General features: G+C 58.5%; 1 protein-coding gene across 2 annotated transcripts in view; it reads left to right on the plus strand.

The window, feature by feature from the left end:
• Positions 1-921: 921 nt before the first annotated feature.
• The window catches only part of SGCA (sarcoglycan alpha), a 21,169-nt gene continuing 3,686 nt past the window's right edge, over positions 922-18,404 (plus strand). For both annotated transcript variants that reach the window (XM_026654757.2, XM_024199418.3), the window contains exons 1-8: positions 922-993; positions 2,715-2,849; positions 4,627-4,781; positions 5,375-5,447; positions 5,777-5,975; positions 6,418-6,580; positions 8,211-8,419; positions 9,085-9,111. In XM_026654757.2, coding sequence (XP_026510542.1) covers positions 954-993; positions 2,715-2,849; positions 4,627-4,781; positions 5,375-5,447; positions 5,777-5,975; positions 6,418-6,580; positions 8,211-8,419; positions 9,085-9,111 — 1,001 coding nt within the window. In that variant the 5' untranslated portion in view covers positions 922-953. The remainder of the gene's footprint in view (positions 994-2,714; positions 2,850-4,626; positions 4,782-5,374; positions 5,448-5,776; positions 5,976-6,417; positions 6,581-8,210; positions 8,420-9,084; positions 9,112-18,404) is intronic.

Raw genomic sequence — 18,404 nt, forward strand, 5'->3', positions numbered from 1 at the left:
AGCCGGGCAAGGGCCCCGGGATCCCGGACACAGCAGAAAATCAGAGCAGCAAGTGGTGACTCTGTGCTGAGACAGCTGGTGCGTGGGAGGTTTTACCTGGCCGGGAGATCAAGGGCTCAGAGGGAGGAAGAAAGGCTGGGGGAGGAGAAGGCTGGGAGGTCTGGCAGACAGGGGCCTAAAACACGTCTGGATCCAGAACATCAGTCGCCCCTTTCTCCCTGCCCCGCCCGAGCGCTGGCAGGGCTGGGTCCTCCATGGCAGAGGCCGCTCCCCACTCGGCCCTGGGCCCGCAGCCAGACCACCTCCACCTGTAATCCCGTTAACTCTCCCAGGCTAAGCCGAGTCAGGCAGGGGGCCTGCTTGCCTGGGCCAGGGTGTGTGCGAGGGGCTATCGGGGATTGCTCTGCCCAGGGAGTTGCCACTGAATCCGGCCCAGCGGGGGGTGCTGTTCTGCGGCAGGTCCCCTCATTCCCAGGGGACTCCTGTGAAAACAAGGGGGGTCGTTGGGGCAGTGTCCCGCGGTGCCCGCTGGCTGCAGCATGCTCCTCCACTCCGGGCCCTAAACTGGCCTCGCTCGCCCTTTCTGCCACCGGCTGGCTCCCCCCTCAGAGGTGGCTTCCTTGTGGTGCCAGGGCGTTGCTGCTGGGCGTGGCCAGCGGGAAAACCCCGTGTGGTGCAGCCTCTGGCACCTGTAGCTCTTGGAGAACAAGGCGCTGTGCGGTCAGGTTAATCAGTTCTCCCGTTATAACCCACTGGGCACATACCCCCGGGCACATACCCAGCGGCACTTGGCTCCCCTGGGGCTGTTAGCTAGACAGCCAGCTCTGGAGCTCGGTCCCAGCCTGTCTAGACTCCCCCACACCACATCCCTCCCTCGCCTTGTCTGTCCTGACGGCCTGTCCCTGTCAATCAGAGCGTGGGTCTGGCTGGATTCCCAGGCGAACGGGGCAAAGATGGCAGCCCGGAGGCTGCTGTGGACTCCTTTCCTTGCGGGCAAGTAACATCCCCTCTCTGCCCCGGGGTTTCTCTGCAGCGAGGGGAGGGGGTCTATCTGTGTGGCAGAGCCCCGGGGCTGGGGGGGCTGGGGGAGACATGCCAGCAGCCAGCCTAAAGGCCCGAACAAGGAGAGGAAGGGGGTAGGGGAGGCTATTCTGAGCGTGACACACGGGGCTCAATGCAATGCCCCTCCCTAGGGGAAAGGGGTGCACAGACAGAGACACCCACCCTGCCACTGGCCCCAGCCCGGAGAGCCACGGGTGACTAGCAAGGAGAATCCAGGAACTCGGACGAGCCCAAGCAGCACTGGCTAAATATAGCCAGAGGCGCCCGTGCCCCAAGCTGCAGGCGTAGTGGGACGGGTTTGGCTTCCGCACAGGCCAGGTTCCCCCCTCCCCCCGCCCCAGCGGGCTTGCCGTGCCTGGGACCAGCGGCTGGCTCCGCAAGGCAGGAGGCTTCTGTGGGAAGGTGGCGCAGAGCCAGCCGAGTTCACAGCCAGCTGGTGGCCTGAAGCCGGGTCTTGCTCTAAGCTTTGGGGGTTCCGGCTGGGGTCCAAGCTCCCCCCGGGGGGTCTGAAGGGCCTTTTTGGGGGGCTGTAGTTTGGTTTGTGGAGGCTGTTATAGGGTGACCAGGTGTCTGGTTTTCGACTGGAACTCCAGGTTGAAAAGGGACCCTAGTGGCTCCGGTCAGCACCGCCGACCGGCCCGTTAAAAGTCCAGTCAGCGGTGCTGTGGAGCTAAGGCAGGCTAGTCCCTACCTGTCCTGGCACCACGCTGCGCCCCGGAAGCGGCCAGTAGGTCCGGCTCCTAGGCGGGGGGGCCACGGGGCTCCGTATGCTGCCCCCGCCCCAAGCACCAGCTCCACACTCCCATTGGCCAGGAACTGCGGACAATGTGAGCTGCGGGGGCGGTGCCTGCAGGCAAGAGCAGCGCACAGAGCCACTTGCTGTGCCTCCGCCTAGGAGCCGGACCTGCTGGCCGCTTCCGGGGCGCAGCACGGAGTCAGGACAGGCAGGAAGTCTGCCTTAGCCCCCCCCCCCCGCCGCACCGCCGACCGGGAGCCAACCGGAGCCACCCCGGCCCCCCTCCCCCCCCACCCCCCGCCCCGCCCCCGAGTCCGCCCCCCCAGATGGTGCCCTCACTCCCCCAGCCCGGAGTCCCCTCCTGCACCCCAAACCCCTCATTTCTGGCCCCACCCCAGAGCCCACAACCCCAGTTAGAGCCCTCACCCCCTCCCGCACCCCACCCCCTGCCCCAGCCCAGTGAAAGCGAGAGAGGGTGGAGGAGAGCGAGCCATGGAGGGAGGGGCAATGTAGTGAGCGGGGGGCAGGGCCGTGGGGCAGGGGGTGTAGCCTCAAGGAAGGGGCGGGGCTAGGGTGTTCGATTAGAAAGTTAGCAACCCTAAGGCTGCTCCCTCCCCCTGGGCTCTCGAGTTGGGCGTTTTATGCCCAAGTCTCCCAGTGCTTGGAAGAGGGAGGTGCCGAGCGGCTCCCCCTTTGACCCAGAAGGAGGGGGTCAGCTTGCCCAAGATCACAGGCTCTCTGGACTCACAGGCCCCAGCCACATCCACTCTGCCACACCGTCCCCCCCAAGCGTCTCATCTGGCTGGTTGCCCGTTGCACCCCTTGTCTCCTCCTGGCTGGACCTGGGGGAGCCCATGTGGCCACAGGACGCCTGCATTCCACCAGGCCGCCGGCTGTAACCCCGTCCCTCCTGCAGTGGTGTTCCTGGCTGGGCTCCTGACTGCTCTCCCCGATCGGAACGTCTCCCCCGTGGCCGGAGCCATCTTCGTCCATGAGCTGAAGAGGGAGCATTTCCAGGGGGCCTTTCCCTCCATCCGCAAGAACTACAGCGGTGAGTGAGTGCGCCGGGAGGATCTCACAGCCCCACGCCCGCCCTGGCCCCACGCAAACGGCTTCCTGCATTCCTACTGTCAGCTCAGCCCCATAACCGGGTCTCCACCGGGAACTGGGTCCAAAGGTGGCTGGTACCATTCTCTGTCCACCCCCCAACATGGACTGACCAAGCAGTAGGATTAACAGCAAATGTATATATCAATGCTCCATATACCCCAATATCTAATCTAATCTAATCTATCTATCCCCATACACACTCATCTAGCTATCTGTCTACATATCCCAATATTAATCTAATCTATCTATCTATCCCCATATACCCCCAATATCTAATCTATCTATCCCCATACACACTCATCTATCTGTCTACATATCCCAATATTAATCTAATCTATCTATCCCCATACACCCCCAATAGATAGATGATAGATATTGGGGGTGTATGGGGATAGATAGATTAGATTAATATTGGGATATGTAGACAGATAGATGAGTGTGTATGGGGATAGATAGATAGATAGATAGATGATAGATATCTATCTATCTATCCCCATACACACCCATCTATCTATATACATATCCCAATATTAATCTAATCTATCACCAGACACCCCCCAACCAGGGCCGGCTCCAGGCACCAACTCAGCAAGCAGGTGCTTGGGGCGGCCAAGGGGAAGGAGCGGCACGTCAGGCTCTTTGGCGGCGGGTCCCTCGGTCCCTCTCGGAGGGAAGGACCTGCCGCCGAAGAAGAAAGCCGCGCGGTATGGCTGCCGCCGAAGTGCCGCCGACCGCGATTGCGGCTTCCCCTCCCCCCGCCGCTTGGGGCGGCAAAAACCCTGGAGCCGGCCCTGCCCCCAACATCTAATCTATCCCTATACACACTTATCTATCGACATACATATCCCAATATTAATCTATCACTAGACACCCCCCATCTATCCCCATACACCCCCAATATCTAATCTATATATCCCCATACACACTCATCTATCTATATACGTATCCCAATATTAATCTAATCTAACTATCACCAGACACCCCCCAACATCTAATCTAATCTATCCCCATACACACTCATCTATCTACATATCCCAATATTAATCTAATCGATCACCAGACACCCCCAATATCTAATCTAACCTATCTATCCCCATACACCCCTGATATCTATCTATCTATCTCCATACACACTCATCTATCTATCTATCTACATATCCCAATATTAATCTAATCTATCGTCACCATACACTTCTCTCTATCACCATACACACCCCAATGTCTGTCTGTCTGCAGTATCTTTCTCTCATATACAGCTATATGCCATTATTATTACTCATTCTGAGTAGCTCTCACTCTGGGTCAGGCCCTTTCCAGCCATTCAGTAAGGGCCGGTCCCTGCTCAGAGGCGCTCGCTGTGGAAGGACAGGTGGACAAGCCGAGGATAGGGAAGGGGACCGGCGTCTCTCCAGCTGTCTCTCTAGTGGCCCCTGGGATCTCCGGGGGGAGCAGGGCACACAGCAGTGTAGGGCGTGGCTCCATCTACCAGCCAGGCTGTGGGGTAGGAACTGGCTCCGTGGAAGGTCCCATCGCTGTTGGGGTGGTATGAAACTTGGGATGCTGGGATGGTGCCTCCTCTGTCTGCCTCTCCCCAGCTCCCCTCCCTTCTCCCCAGGAAGTCCATTGGGGACTTTGCTGTCCGTATTGATTTTACATGGAAGGCGCCCAGATACTGCGGTGACGGATTAACCATGTGCATGTGTAACGGATACTTTCAGAGATCCCGTCCGACACCCCCATCACCTTCCACGCCCAACTGCTGGGATATCCCGACCTGCCCAGGTGGCTGCGGTACACCCAACGCGGGCCGTACCGGCCAGGCTATCTCTACGGGTCACCCACCACAAAGGACGTCGGCAGGCAGCTCATCGAGGTACGGGGCCGGTGCTGTCCCCCACAGAGCCCTGGGGCGCTGGCGGGAGGCAGCGTGTTGGTGGGCAGTGGTGTGGCTTTGGGCCATTGTGGGTCGCTTTGTGGCGATGGGTGCTGTTGGGAGTGGTGTGGGTGTATGGGGCCAGAGCGGGGTTCTGGTGGCCTTGGTTGCCATGTGTGTGTGTGTGTCTGAGGGAGTAAGGACCCATGTTGCTGGTGGGGGGGGGGTGCCTGGCTGTGTCGGCGTAGCCATGGGGGGCGGTAAACGCTTGGTAAACTTGACTAAACCTAATTCAATAAAGCTAAACAGCTCCAAAGTCCTATGGAGACCTGAGCAGGCCGCAACCTGGGGGCTCCCTTTCCTTTTATGCCCAGGGCAGCCCCCTATTGACTGGGCACTCGCGAGCTATCTCCCCATTCAAGGACAACAAGGCAAACCCCCTGGAGCTTGGATTTCTCTGCCGCCTGCCCGTGTCTGCCATTTGAGCCAACCTCCCCAGCAGAAGGAGATGGCCTAAGTGGGACGTGACCTGGCCGGCGGCCATTTTGTTCCGTGCGAGGATCCGAAACAATTTCTTCTTCTCCCTGCGGCAGGTGACGGCGTATAACAGACACACCTACGAGACTGTGCGGCAAAGGGTCATCTTCACCATTGTCCCCTCCCCAGGTAACGCCCCCACCTTCCCTGCCATCGCTACCCATACCCGTTTCCTAGCAACCAGCCTAGCCCAGGCCCGTCGCCATCCCCTCGCCTGAGCAGGGCAAGGAGGAGCCAACAACAGCCCTGACCTGATGGTGCAATGATGGACCCATCTGCCATGTCAAGAGAGTGATACCGCCCAGCCCTCCCAGCATCCATTGGAGCGTGCCCCTTCCCCTAGACACCTAAGCATGATGCCAGAGGTCCTGGCCGTAAGACTCCAAGGCCCTTATGAGGTCTCTGCAGGTCCAACCCCAATGTCCTCCCAACGGGGTCTCTCTGCTCCCTCACCGCAGACGCCCCGATGCCGTACCAGGCGGAGTTCTTCGTGAAGAACCGAGACGTGGAGGAAGTGCTGCCGGCGGACGCGCAGAAGCAGTTCCAGCAAGCCCTGGACATCATGCTGGAGCAGAAGGACTGGAGTATCATCAACATCACGTCGGCCTTGGACCGGGGAGGCCGTGTTCCCCTGCCCATCGAGGGCAGGAAGGAGGGGTAGGGAGAGGGACCTTTCCCGTAGAACATCAGCTATGACAGGACAGACAACAAACGCCCCAGTGGCTTCCGTGGTTCTGCTCCTTCTCGAGGCCGCCCAGTGCAAGTGCTCCCGGGGGCCCCCAGCCTGGCCCCTCAGCTCACACTTCTGGGAGACTCCTTAGAGCCAGGGCTTGGCCCATGGGGCCAAAGAGTTTCTAGGCTGGTTCTACCAGTCAGAGAGATCCCAGACTGCTCCCCACAGCCAAGGGGCTCCCGGTCTGTTCCCCACAGCTGTGGGGGCTCCTGGACCATTCCCCATGGCTGGGGGGCTCCCAAGCTGCTCCCCACAGCTTCGCTAGCTGACGTAGGCTGGGGCTGGCAGGACCGACATTCTTGCGAGCTGTTACACCTAACCCCTCTTCCTCCCACCATTCCTGTCCCTCTGTGCGTCTCCTCCCAGGGTTTACATCAAGGTGGGCTCCCGCAGGCCTTTCTCCGACTGCCTGCTGGAGACCAAGTCCTCCGACAACCAGTTCAGGTGCAGCTTGGATCAGCAGCCGGTCATTAGCTGCTACGACAGCTTCAGCCCTCAATTCAGAGTCGACTGGTGCAACATTACCTTGGTGAGGGCCTTTGACAATGTCTGCGTTGCCCGGGGTGTCTCATATCCACCCCTTACTACCGGGACTGGGGAGGGGAGGAATCCTGGCCCGGCGAAATCCATGGGGGTATTGCCACTGATTTCACCTGGGTTTCCTAGACCCCCTGCTCAGAGCTGGCGTCCCATCTTAGTGCAGTAGGAGACGCCACCGATTACATATCTCTGCGCAACAGCAAAGGTGAACCTTAGGGCCTCGCACGGTCAATCGATTGGGAATTGTGCTGGGAATCAGGAGACTTGGTTCTATTCCTGCCTCTGCTACTGACCTGCTCGGTGACCTCGGGCAAGTCTCTTCCCCTCCCATCCTTGTCGATTTAGGCCATAAGCTCTCTGGGGCAGGGGTTGGCTCTTGCAATGGCTTAGTCTACACACAAAGCTGCACCTGCTTTAACTAAATCAGTGCCTTTACTTAAACCAATGCAACCTCTGTGTGTAGCCTGGCCTTTGTGTGTCTGTACAGCCCCTAGCACAGCGGGGCCGTGATCTCAGTTGGGGTCTCTAGGTGCTGCTGGAAGACAAATGCCAGGTCTCAGTAAAAGGGAGGGCGATGCTGCGCAGAGGGGCGCTTGAGACCGCAGCGTGATGCTAGCCACGGAGAAAGAGGAACTCTCTGCAGCGTAATAAGGAATCAAACTGTCATGTTCACGGGAAATCCCCAGTAACAGCTCCCGAATGTATAGGGCCAGCCGCAGTGCTCCTTTCCGCCAGCAGAGGGAGGTGGCTCCTTTGGAGAAGGCTGGGGGGGTAGTGAGCTCCACCAGGCCCTCATGCAGGGTCTGAACCATGGGGCTGGCACAGTCTCATTAAGTCCGGGGAGGGGGGGGGCATGGTCCCAGTGCTCAGGAAGTTGGGATAACTAGGGATGCTTATGGGCAAATCCCTGTGGATTTGATAGGAAACCTTCCCCTGACTGTAGGGCTCCCGCTCCACCCTATGGGAATTAATAGGATGTTTCACTAAAGCTCCCGCTGCGGCAGTCAATAGGCAACCATTATTATTAAAGGATCTGTATTAGGGCAGTGCCACCTAGTGGCCCCAACTCAGATGAGGGCCCGGGTGGGCCAGGGGCTGGACCCGCAGCGGGAGTGGCAAAGGGCTCACAGCCAAAGGAAGAGTCTGTCCCTGTTTTACAGCCGGGGAACGAAGGTGCAGGAAGATGGGGGCGTACAGGGAGTGTACGGCACCCCTGGGGTACTTCCCTGCTCTCCAGCGTCCCAGTTCACCGCCTTAACCCCAGCCCATCAGCCTTTACTTCCTAAGTCCATAGTAATTTCTAGGGATCCCTAGAGGTCTCATCTCTATTCAGTCCTCCATGGGGGAGACTTCTCTGGTTTCACGCCCCTGCTCTCCTCTCCATCCGGGACCAGAGAAATCCCGTCTGGATAGAACTCATCTCTGTGCAGTGAGCCAGCGTGAGGCCGTGGCGTGACTCCAGCCCAGAGAGCCTCACGTTGTTCTGCTGGCAGCGGGGGCGACCGTCGTCCTGTATAAACTCTACTTCCAGGGCGGCTGCCGAGATGGCTCCCCCCCGAGAGACCATGATCGATCCTGACGGCGTCCCGGCTTCTTCTTTCTCTCTTCTCCTCCTTCAGGCCGATCTCTCCAGCCTCAGCGTCACGGAGGGGGTGCCCGTCTGGGGCGACGGGGTGCTGGAAGAGGGCAGCGAATACAACCCCCCCACGGACTCCCCTGAGAAGGCATTCTTGGCTGACTATCTGCTGACCATCTTGCTACCTCTGCTGGTGGCCCTCCTGCTCTGCCTCCTCCTGGCCTACATCATGTACTGTAGGAGGGAGGGAGTGTAAGTTGGACAGACGCCCCTGGAGCCAGGAAATGGGAAGGGATGTAGGAATCAGCTGGAGACACCCCCCCCCGGCTCCCGGCTGATTGAGGTGCTCAGGATTTCCCTGTTTGCTGATGGCTGGAGCCCCCTGGGGCTGAATGAAATCCACCCTTGCCAAAGCACTTAGCACCCTAGGGGCTGCGGATGTGCCTGGATTTTCGGCTGGCCCCTCTGCTCTGGGGTGAATTTCCCCCTCTCTGGGAAACTCATCATGCCCCCGTCTGTCACGGTGGCGGGGAGAGGGCTCAGCTCCCGCAGCTCATCGTTTGACCTTTGAACAGCTGAGCTCACAACGCAGGTACATTTCTTGGCCCCATTGTCGCAACAGCCACTTGTGCCGTAGGAGGATCTCCACTAGCTGTGAGCCGTATTGGGGCTATGACACACAGCAGCTCTGAGTCCCTCCAACAGAGGGCAGCGGTGCGCACACACTTTACTCCTTGCTGCGGTTCACGCGGCTGGGGCCGGCCAGGCTGCCTATAAACACTTGCTCAAGGGTTATTTAAAGTTATGCTTTATCTCTGCTGGAGCCTGGCAGCCAAGCGGGCTTAGCTGATGCCAATTTTAAGCTCAGCTGTTGGCAATGTCTCATGACCACTCCCACCTTTCTTTTCCCCCTGTAGGCACAAAAGGGATCTGAAGACCTCGGAGTAAGTGATTCAGTGCTCACCATTGTGTCTGCATGGGTGTGTGTGAGGTTTGTGTGGCGGTGTGGGTTTGTGGGGCGGATTGGTGTGTGTGTGACGTTTGTGAGTTTTCCGCCTGTTTGTGTTTTAACACGTTTCCGGGCTTGGGCGTTTTGTGCGCTTCCTTGCCGACGTGCAGGTGAGCGTGGGCCTGTGTTTGGGGGGGGGGGGGGTACACACCAAGTCATGTACACACCTGGGAGTTTTTTCTCCTCCCCCCTCCTATCTCACAGCTGTCACGTTGACGTGACTCCTGAGTGTGGGCAGATCCGGACGCAGGTCCCTGCCTTGGCCTGGGCAGACCTCTGTTGACTGACCCTCAGGGCAGGTCGAGGCAGCTTTCAAACTTGGACTTAAAAGGCTTGTCCAGCTCCCGGATCCCGCTCCCGTCACCTTCATTCCCTGCCTTCCTCTGCAGGGACGAAGGGTCACACAGATGAATAATTAATCTCTCACATTTCTATAACCCAATTCATCCCCGAGCGCTGATATACATAGGTAGGAGGTCACATTGCCCACCAGTGAAATGCAGCCACCTCTGGAGTGGAACGAGGGAGCTATTGAACAGCACATGCAGCCACAGTTTAGGACAGGAAGTGCAGGCGGCTGCCAGTTGAAGCAGGATGCAAATCCCCGAATAGGATTTTGGGAAGAGCTCCGGCGCTAAATACCTCAACTCTTGTGAGGGGTATCAGGGGATCGTTAATGAGAACAAATAGCCGCAGGCCAATGGCTGCAGCTGAATAGAGGAGCCACCAGTAGCAAAGTCTCCCCCTCACCCGCCAGGACGAGCTCAGAAAGGAGAGCGCCACCTACTGAATCATCAAGGCTGGTACATGGTGTGCTTTGGAGGCCTGCCATGAACCTGGCCTCGAGGCCTTGAAGGGTAAGTCCACCCTGTGTCAGCTGATCCAGGCTCATGGGGCTTGGGCTATGGGGCTATACATTTGCTGTGTAGATGGTGGGGTTCAGGCAGGAGCCCAAGCTGTGGGATCCCACAAGGGGGGTGGGTCCCCAAGTCCAGGCTGCAGCCCTAGCCCGCCCCTCAACACTGCAATTCTATAGCCCGAGTGTTTGCTGAGCCGGGCCAGCCACGGCTGTTTTACTGCAGTGTAGACATAGGTCAAGATCCTACAGGACCTCACCCTGAGCTGGCACCTGTGTCATTCCTCCCCCTTCTCCGGCTGCTATCAGATAGGTCTCATTCCCACCCTTCCGGGTGCCAGAGGCCAAGCCTGGCTGTGGGAGCGTTGAAATGCAACCTTGTCTTCAGGGCACTGCTAGAGCTCCGGCTTTGGAGGTTCTCCCTCCCACTTTGACCAGCTGCTGGCCGGCATCCTGGCTCACTGGGAAGATCCCTCAGCACCAGCCTTCCTCTTTCTGCCAGGGTTCCTGCTCCTGCTCCCAGTCTTTGGGGGGGCCTCCCTCATGGGCGCTGCCTTCTCATTCTTCTTTCCCACCTCCTTGCCGATTCCGAAGGAGCCCAAAGCTCATGTGCCTTTCAACTGCTGCAAGACCCCTTTGGAGACCAGATTCTTGAGCACCCTCTGGAAGTGGTGCTTGTTCCTCCTCATGTAGTAGCCGGGGCCACAGTTATTGACAGCCTTCAGGGAAAGGCCTGAGCGCCCCTTGGTCATGACTACAGCCTCCAGAATGAGCTTGGAGACACCTTGACTCGGTAGTTTGGAAGGGTTGGCACCAGCTGTCTGGTTGAAGATCCTAGAACCTGATGGCTTGGGCTGCTTGGAGATCCTAGAACCTGATGGCTTGGGCTGGTTGAGGAGCCTAGAACCTGATGGTGTGGGCTGGTTGAGGAGCCTAGAACCTGATGGACAGGAAGTATCAGTTTTCTCAGTTCTCTCTGAATCTGGCTTATCTGAGACCGGAGTGGCTGCATCGAGGCTGGCTGACTCCGAAGACGGGACCTGGAAAGACTCACTTGTATCAGTCATTTTGCTCGCTGCTCCTTGCTTGGTGGGCTGGCAGCCAGGTGTCTTCCCTGCCTGTTTACTGTGTATTTTCCAGCTTGAAATGCAGCACCGAACCCTGGAATGAAGTAGGCAGCCTGGTGGCTCCAGATCCAGCACTGTGCAGATTGGCCTCCGTTCAGCAAACCCAGACCCTGGCGTGGGCTCCACGTTCAGACCGACTTCCACAGCTCCTTGGGTTTAATTGCCAGGGGTCTGGGTTAGGAGAGGACCCAGGAAAGCTGCCGATTCACCGTTTCCTGAGTGAAAGTGCTGAATTTTTGCAGCTACTTTTCAATTTTGGTTCCTCGCAGGCTGACTTGGCGATCCAGGATCCTGGCATGGCTGGTGTTTTCTTTGAGGACTTTCTCCCTCTAGGTACCTGGGGAAATGGACTCAGCTCAATCCCTCCTGCTGGATTCCAAAGTTGGCTCCCAGCGATCAAATCAGCTAGTTCCATGCGAGGTGGCTGGCCTATCCCAGATATCCCTGGGCTCCAGGACAACCTGGCGGTAACCATGACAGCAAAGCTGGGCCGGTTGTGATGTCAGAAGGACCCTGTGATGCCCATGTGTGTGTGTCACCCCGTATCGCGATTTTTCCAGACTGCGATTTAGAGATTTGAAGGCTCTGCCAAGATGTAATTTGTCCAAAGGCCCTTGATTTGATTGAAATGGCGCCCAGCAGGCCCACGGGCGTGGGGTTCGAGGCTCTCCTGCTGCTTGCCGTGGAAGTTACTCTTATCCAGGGGTGGCAGAAGGGAGCTGACGGGCTGTGTCCTGAGTGCGTGTCTGTGCACACGGGATGGAGCGGGCCTAAGTGTGTCTGCGATGGAGTGAGCGTGTCTCCCTACATATCCCCAGAGCAGGAAGCTACTGAGCCTCTGTCAGAGAAAGGGGACCCTGTCCCCGACCTGCCAGCCTGGTGCTCAAGCCAGCTGGCAGCAGGAGCCAGCCCCAGTGCTTGTGTGATCAGAAGCCTGGGATAAAGGCCAGCGGGTACCTCAGCGTCCCAGTCTCTGCCTTCCAGAGGGCATTGCACCCAGCTCCATGAAACTGCAAGCGACTCACGGGCGGGGAAGCCAAATCCCCGGCTAACTAGGACCAAGTGAACCTCACCAGGCATTTTGCGCCACCGCAGGTGACTCAGGTTACAGCTGGTTCTCACTAATGTGCCCCCGAGGTAATATAGTTTACCAGAGCCTTGCTACCAGGGGGATGGGCAGTCTCTAAATACCACTGACACATTGAGGGTGAGGGAGGCACAGAGATAGGTAGGAAACGCTGTCCTTCGCTGCAGTTTGGGCGAGCAACAAGGGCACTAGCTTGGGACTCGGTGGGCCTGGGTGCTAATCCTGGCTCTGCCACTGACTCATTGCATGACCTTGGGTAAATCACTTCCCCTCTGTTTCTCCTCCCGCTTTGTCTGGTCAGATTGCAGGCTAGCTGTATGCCTTCCTCCATACCGGCTCCTAGGCATGGAAGCCCTCCCCAGTCCAGGCTCTCGCTCCTTCAAGTCCTTCCATAAAGGGCACCTCTTCCCTTGGGGGACTATCAATCCCTACTTCTGCAACAACCCAGCGCGCCCTCTTTGATCACCGCATGTCGTTGGGGCCTTAGTCCTCTGGCTTATTAGAATGACAGAGCCTTGCAGAGCAGAGGGTCCCTTGCCCCATGATCCATGTAGCAGCTCGACCAACAGCAAAGGGGTGCTACTTGCCCCCCCCCATAGCTTGAGAGATGTAAAGGGATCAGAGCCTCACGTGGTGTAAATACATCACCATTCCTTCAACCCCTCCCCCTCTCTTCTCCTGGTGGCAGGTTCCCAAGGATGAGCCTGGACATGGGGAGTGTTTAAATACAACCACCATTTTATTTCTTGCAGGGGTAAACCTGTGGTAGGGGAGGGTCTATCCCTCAGGTGTTGGCTGGCTGCCGCCCAGCGTGGCTGGCTGACGGCTTGGCTTCCTTAGAAGATCCATCGTCAGCAGCTGCCCTCTTTCGGCCAGGCTTGTTGCTGCTATGCCGACCTTGAGGGGCCTCCCTCTTTTCTTGGAGGCCTTTTTCTTCTTGTGCCCCGGGCCCATCTTCTTGGCCATCTCCTTGCCGATCCCAAAGGAGCCAGAAGCCCCGGTGCCTTTCAGCTTTTGCAGGAGCCCTTTGGTCACCAGGCTCAACAGCACCCTCTTGAAGTGGGTCTTCTTCTTGGCCATGTTGTAGCCCGTGGCCGCGATGATCTTCTTGAGAGCCTGCAGGGAAAGGCCGGTGCGCTTCTTGGAGGTGGCCACAGCCTCCAGGATGAGCTTGGAGAGTCCTTGACTCAGTGGTTTGGACAGCTTGGCGAGGCTGGCGCCAGGCGAGGTGGATGGTTTGGAGATCCGGCTGCCCGATGGCTTGGTCTTCTTGGGGAGGCTGGAACCAGACTCCTCAGGCTGTTCGGGATTCTCACAGGTCTCTGCCGTTGGGTTAGCTGAGCCTACGTCAGCAGAACCTGGGGCTTCTGGATCAGGGTTCCCTGAAGCTGGGGTGGCTGAATCCAGGGGAAGAACCTCAGAAGGGTTTTTTGCGTCATCCATTTTGCTTGCCAAAGGGAGCTGCTGCTCCTTGTCTGGGTATCCTGTACCCCTCTCGTGTCCCCGTTTATGGTCTGCCCCTTCAGACCAGCCAAATGTCTGTATTGTCTGTGTGTTCCGGGTTGAGACGTGGGACTCGCCAGGTGGCTAAAACCCTGTCGTCCTGCTGTCCCGGAACGGGCTCGCCGCGCGTTGGCCCTGCTCACCCAGCCCAGCCTCTGGCTAGAGTTGTGTGTCCAGCTTTTGACAGCTCTTGGTACAAAAGGCTTGGCCGCCGGAGAGGACCCAGGAAAAGCTGCACCCAATGGTTGCGTTTGGGGACGCACGGATGCTTAGCTCTGGCCTTGCAGCCTTGGCTCGTCTTGGCCTGGCTGCCTTGCACCTCTTCCCACCAGGTACCCACCTTGTCTGACTCACCGTGCTGGATTCTGGGCTGTGGTCAGCTGTGAGGCTGGGGGCAAAGGTACAGGGCAAGCAAGCGATGAGCTATAAGACCCAGCCCATTTGGCCACACCTCTTGGGCTGCTAGAACATAGTGGTTGCCATGAGAACGGAGCTTGGTAGATTGTGACATCAGGCGCACCCTGTGAGGTCTGCATACAGGTGTGTCTGTGCATGGGAGTATCCCTTTAAATAGTTTGCAAGCCCGCTAGTGGTGTTCTGGGTGTTAGAAGCGGCCAGGTAGAACAGCAAGATCTATATAGCCAGGCTTGGCATGTTCGTGTTTAGTCAACGTGGTTCATTGGGACCCAACCCTGCTGTGTGGTGTCCTCATATGGTTGTGGGTTGCAAGATGTTAACCAAAGACCCCGGAGTGCTGAGCTCTCCCGTGTGTTCCCCGGAGCAGAGGGCCAGGCTGCTCTGAAGCACTCACCAGGGCCAGGTTTTGCAGACAGCTCCGAGGGGTGGGTGCGTGCTGGCTGCGGAGCTCACTGGGAAATCCATCTACGAGTGTCACAAACGGGAGTCGCGGGGCGCTGACTCCTGACCTTTCTTCGGGCGCCTAAATGGGAGCGGAGCTCTTCTGAAAACCTGGTTCTGATTGTGGGGGCCGAACACTTGAAAATCCGGCCCATTGTGGGCCCAGTTCTCTTGTCACCGGATATCAACTTCCACTGGGCTCCTTGGGAGTCACCTGTGTGCAGCGGTGGGAGAACGTGGCCTAGGAATTGTAGCTGCGTGTGCACCCACGTGTGTCCGTCCATACACTCTGCTGTGGGCAGGTTTCTTGTTATTCTGTCCGTTGCCAGTCTGAGGACACCCTGTTCCTCCCTTCACATCCCCCCAGCCCCTGTAAGACTCTGCATGGTGGTGATCCTTCCTCGGGACCATATTTTCTCCAGCCTTGCTGTGGAGCAGTGCAAGGCGTTGCCGCCTTCCCTGAGGCCTGACCCTGCTGCATTCAACGCCCTGGCTGGTCCCCTGCATGCCAGCACATTGCAGAACGATTGGCCCTGCCATCCGTGTGGTCTGGCGCAGTGTTCCCTCTATTTTTTCCCCACACGTGTGCAGAATGAATTTTGGTATGTGCACCAATATAGTGCAACACATCACCTCCATATTGGTGCACATAATATTCATGTGGTGGGGATGGGGCCGAAGGGTTCGGAGTGTGGGGGCTCAGGGCTGGGGTAGAGGATTGGGGTGCAGGGGTGTGTGTGAGGGCTCCGGGGTGGGGCCAGAGTTGAAGGGCTCAGGACTGGGGTGCAGGGGAGTGAGGGCTCTGGCTGGGGGTACAGGCTCTTGGTTGGGGTGCAGACTGCCCCAGCTCTCTCTCCCCGCAGCAGCACCTGGGCTGGGGGTGGGGGGTCAGGAGAATGCACCAGCACCCAGGAGAACTTGGAAAGGAAGATTCCAGCCATGGATGTGAATGATCCTCGCAAGACCCCAACCCTTCAATCCCAGCATCCTGGGTGTGTAGGCATGGGCCTGCGTTTGGCTGTAACTCTCAAACTAAAGCACCACGCACCTGGGCAAGTCATCGGTAGCAGGGATTGAACCTGGGACTGCTCAACAGCAATGTTAGCCAGAGCACGTCCTGAGTGTGCCTGGCTTACACCCCACGGATCCACTGCCCCTAGCCACAGCAGCCCTGGGATTTCCTGGCAGACCCCTCACAGGCCAGAGCCATCCCTGCTGTGTAACTCCACCAGGGAATTGGCTTGACCCAGGGCTGCCTCAGGGAACTCAGCCGGCCCGCTCCGAGTCAGCCAGACCATCCCGCACCCAGAAGAGGTGAAATACAACAGCCACTTTACTGAGCTCTGCTTCCAGCTGGGCTTGAGGGGGCTTCACCCCTCCCATGGCTGCCTACTGGAGATGACCAGACCGTGGCCTTCTTCTTCTTCTTCTTCCCAAAGCAGACCATGGAAAGTGTCTCCTCAGTGGCCTTCTCCCCTTTCCTGGATGCCCCCTCGTCTTCCTGGTTGCCTTTGCCCTTCCCCTTGGGGGCTTTGGCAGCACCCGAGGCCTGGGTGCCCGTCGCCTTCCTCAGGAGCTGCCTGGCCACCAGCCTCGCCAGCACCTTCTTGAAGCGGCGCTTGTTTCTGCCTGTTGCCATGGCGTAGCCTCCAGCCTCAAGGGCCTCCTGGATGGTTGCCAGGGGAACGGGCGGCTTGGAGTTCGCCACGGCCGTCAGGATGACCTGGGAGAGGCTGGGACACCTCGGTTTGTGCTGCCTGGGGAGCTTTGGCCTGCAAGCCCCAGCTCCATCAGAGGAAACCGAGCAAGGCTCCTTGCCAGAGGCACTGTGGCTGGTCATTTTGCTCCTTGACTGAGTGTCCGCTGCCCCTGCTGGCTGTTCTCGGGGTCTGTCTGGGCTTGAGGGACAATCGCCAGCCCTGAAACGTTGTTCTGGGCGTTGGCCCCGTTCGCGATCGCTGCAGCTCGTCGGCTTTGCTCAGGGAAGCTGCTGGTTGGTTTCTCGCTCCCACCGTTTGGTCCTGGGTAGGGCCCCCGGCTCGGCTCCTGCCTTCTCTCCGGGCCTGGTTCCCCAGGGGAGCCCTCGGTCCGGGCTGCTCTCAGCAGGCAGGCGATGGGCAGGGTGTGGCTAGCAGGGAGCTGCACAGCAGTTGCCACCCCAGCCTATGAACCCGGTAACCACGGCAGCCCAGTTGGGGATGTCAGACCGTAAGTACCCTCATAGCCCGGCCTCACTGGACTGGTTCCCCATGGGGTGCTTTAGAGGGTGGAGGGACGTGTCGATGTCACCCACCCACGTGTTGATTTCAGTCACCTCTGCCCTGATCCTCCTCGGCATGCCTGAGCGTGGGAGCATCCGTCCACGTTCAGCTCTGTGCTGCGGGAACGTTGGGGGAGGGAGGGGGGGGCGGATCCTTGGAGACCTGAGGACTCCCCATCCCCTACTTCAGCTCCACTCGCTCTCCCAAAGTGACCTGGTCTTGGGGCAGGGTCCCCACCTTGGGATACAATTGCTCCGAGCGTCCCCCAGCGGCTGTACTCAGAGGGATGAGAAATCGGATCTTTCCCTTCAGCCCCATCCAAGGAGTTAGAGCTATTCCGGTCTCTATAGGTTCCTATGCTGCCCTCATCCCTGCCGTATATGAGCACCTTCCAGTCGGGCATTCAGCAACATAGCCAACATCTGTCACGCGAGGATCGTGTCCTTTCCCCTGGGGGAGGAGTGTGTGGGCAGTGGAGGGATGTATTTTTGTAGGGTTGGGTCTTTGAAACGTGTGTGAAGGTGGGTGGGAGCAGCGCTCCCCACCTTCCACTCCAAATGCCAGGTCGCTTGGGATGGGCCTTAGCTCCTGGGGGAGTTCGTTCCACAGACTGGGACCAGGCCCTGTCAAACGCCATCTGCCCCTCTGGCTTGATCTGACCCCCTCCTTCCCTGGGTGTTCAAAGAAGAGAGATGCCCGAGCCCATCTGGCGACTCCGTTCCACCGGGTTTCTGTGATCAGCTCTTTGAGTCTGGAGCATATGCCCCAGGCTGGTCTCCCATCCCCACATAGGTGTGACTAGAGGCTACTTAGTTCAGAGCCTTGCAAAGGCCCCAGGCCCAGGAACACAGGTTCCATTCCACCCCCACCCTCTTCCTTTCTCCAGGGCGTCAGGTGCTTTCCCACCCTTCATCTCTTCTGGGTGCCAGAGGCCAAGCCTGGCCGCGGGAGCGTTGACGTGCAATCTTATATTCATGGCAGTGCTACACCCCCTGGCTTTGGAGGGTCTCCCTCCCACTTTGACTGGCTGCTGCCCAGCCTGGCTGGCTAGCGTCCTGGCTCCCTGGGAAGATCCCTCAGCACCAGCCTTCCTCTTTCTGCCAGGCTTCTGCTCTGCTCCCAGCCTTGGGGGGCCTCCCTCTTTTCTTGGGCACTGCTTTCTCTTTCTTCTTTCCCACCCTCTTGCTGATTGTGAAGGAATCCAAAGCTCCAGTGCCTTTCAGCTGCCGCAGGAGCTCTTTGGAGACCAGGTTCTCAAGCACCTTCTGTGGTGCTTGTTCCTCTCCATGTGGTAGCCAGTGGCTACGCTGAGCTTGCAGAGAAAGGTCAGAGTGCTTCCTGGGGGTGGTCACAGCCTCCAGAACAAGCTTGGAGACACCTTGACTTGGTAGCTTGGAAAGGTTGGCACCAGCTTGCTGGCCCGAGAGCCTAGAACCTGATGGCTTGGGCTCGGAGAGCCTAGAACAGGGGGTCTCAAACTGGGGGTCAGGACCCCGCTGTGGGTCATGAGGTTATTACATGGGGGGGGGGGGGGGC

This window comes from Terrapene carolina, unplaced genomic scaffold (genome assembly GCF_002925995.2).
Source record: "Terrapene carolina triunguis isolate 2854851 unplaced genomic scaffold, T_m_triunguis-2.0 Scaffold193, whole genome shotgun sequence".
NCBI lineage: Eukaryota > Metazoa > Chordata > Testudines > Emydidae > Terrapene > Terrapene triunguis.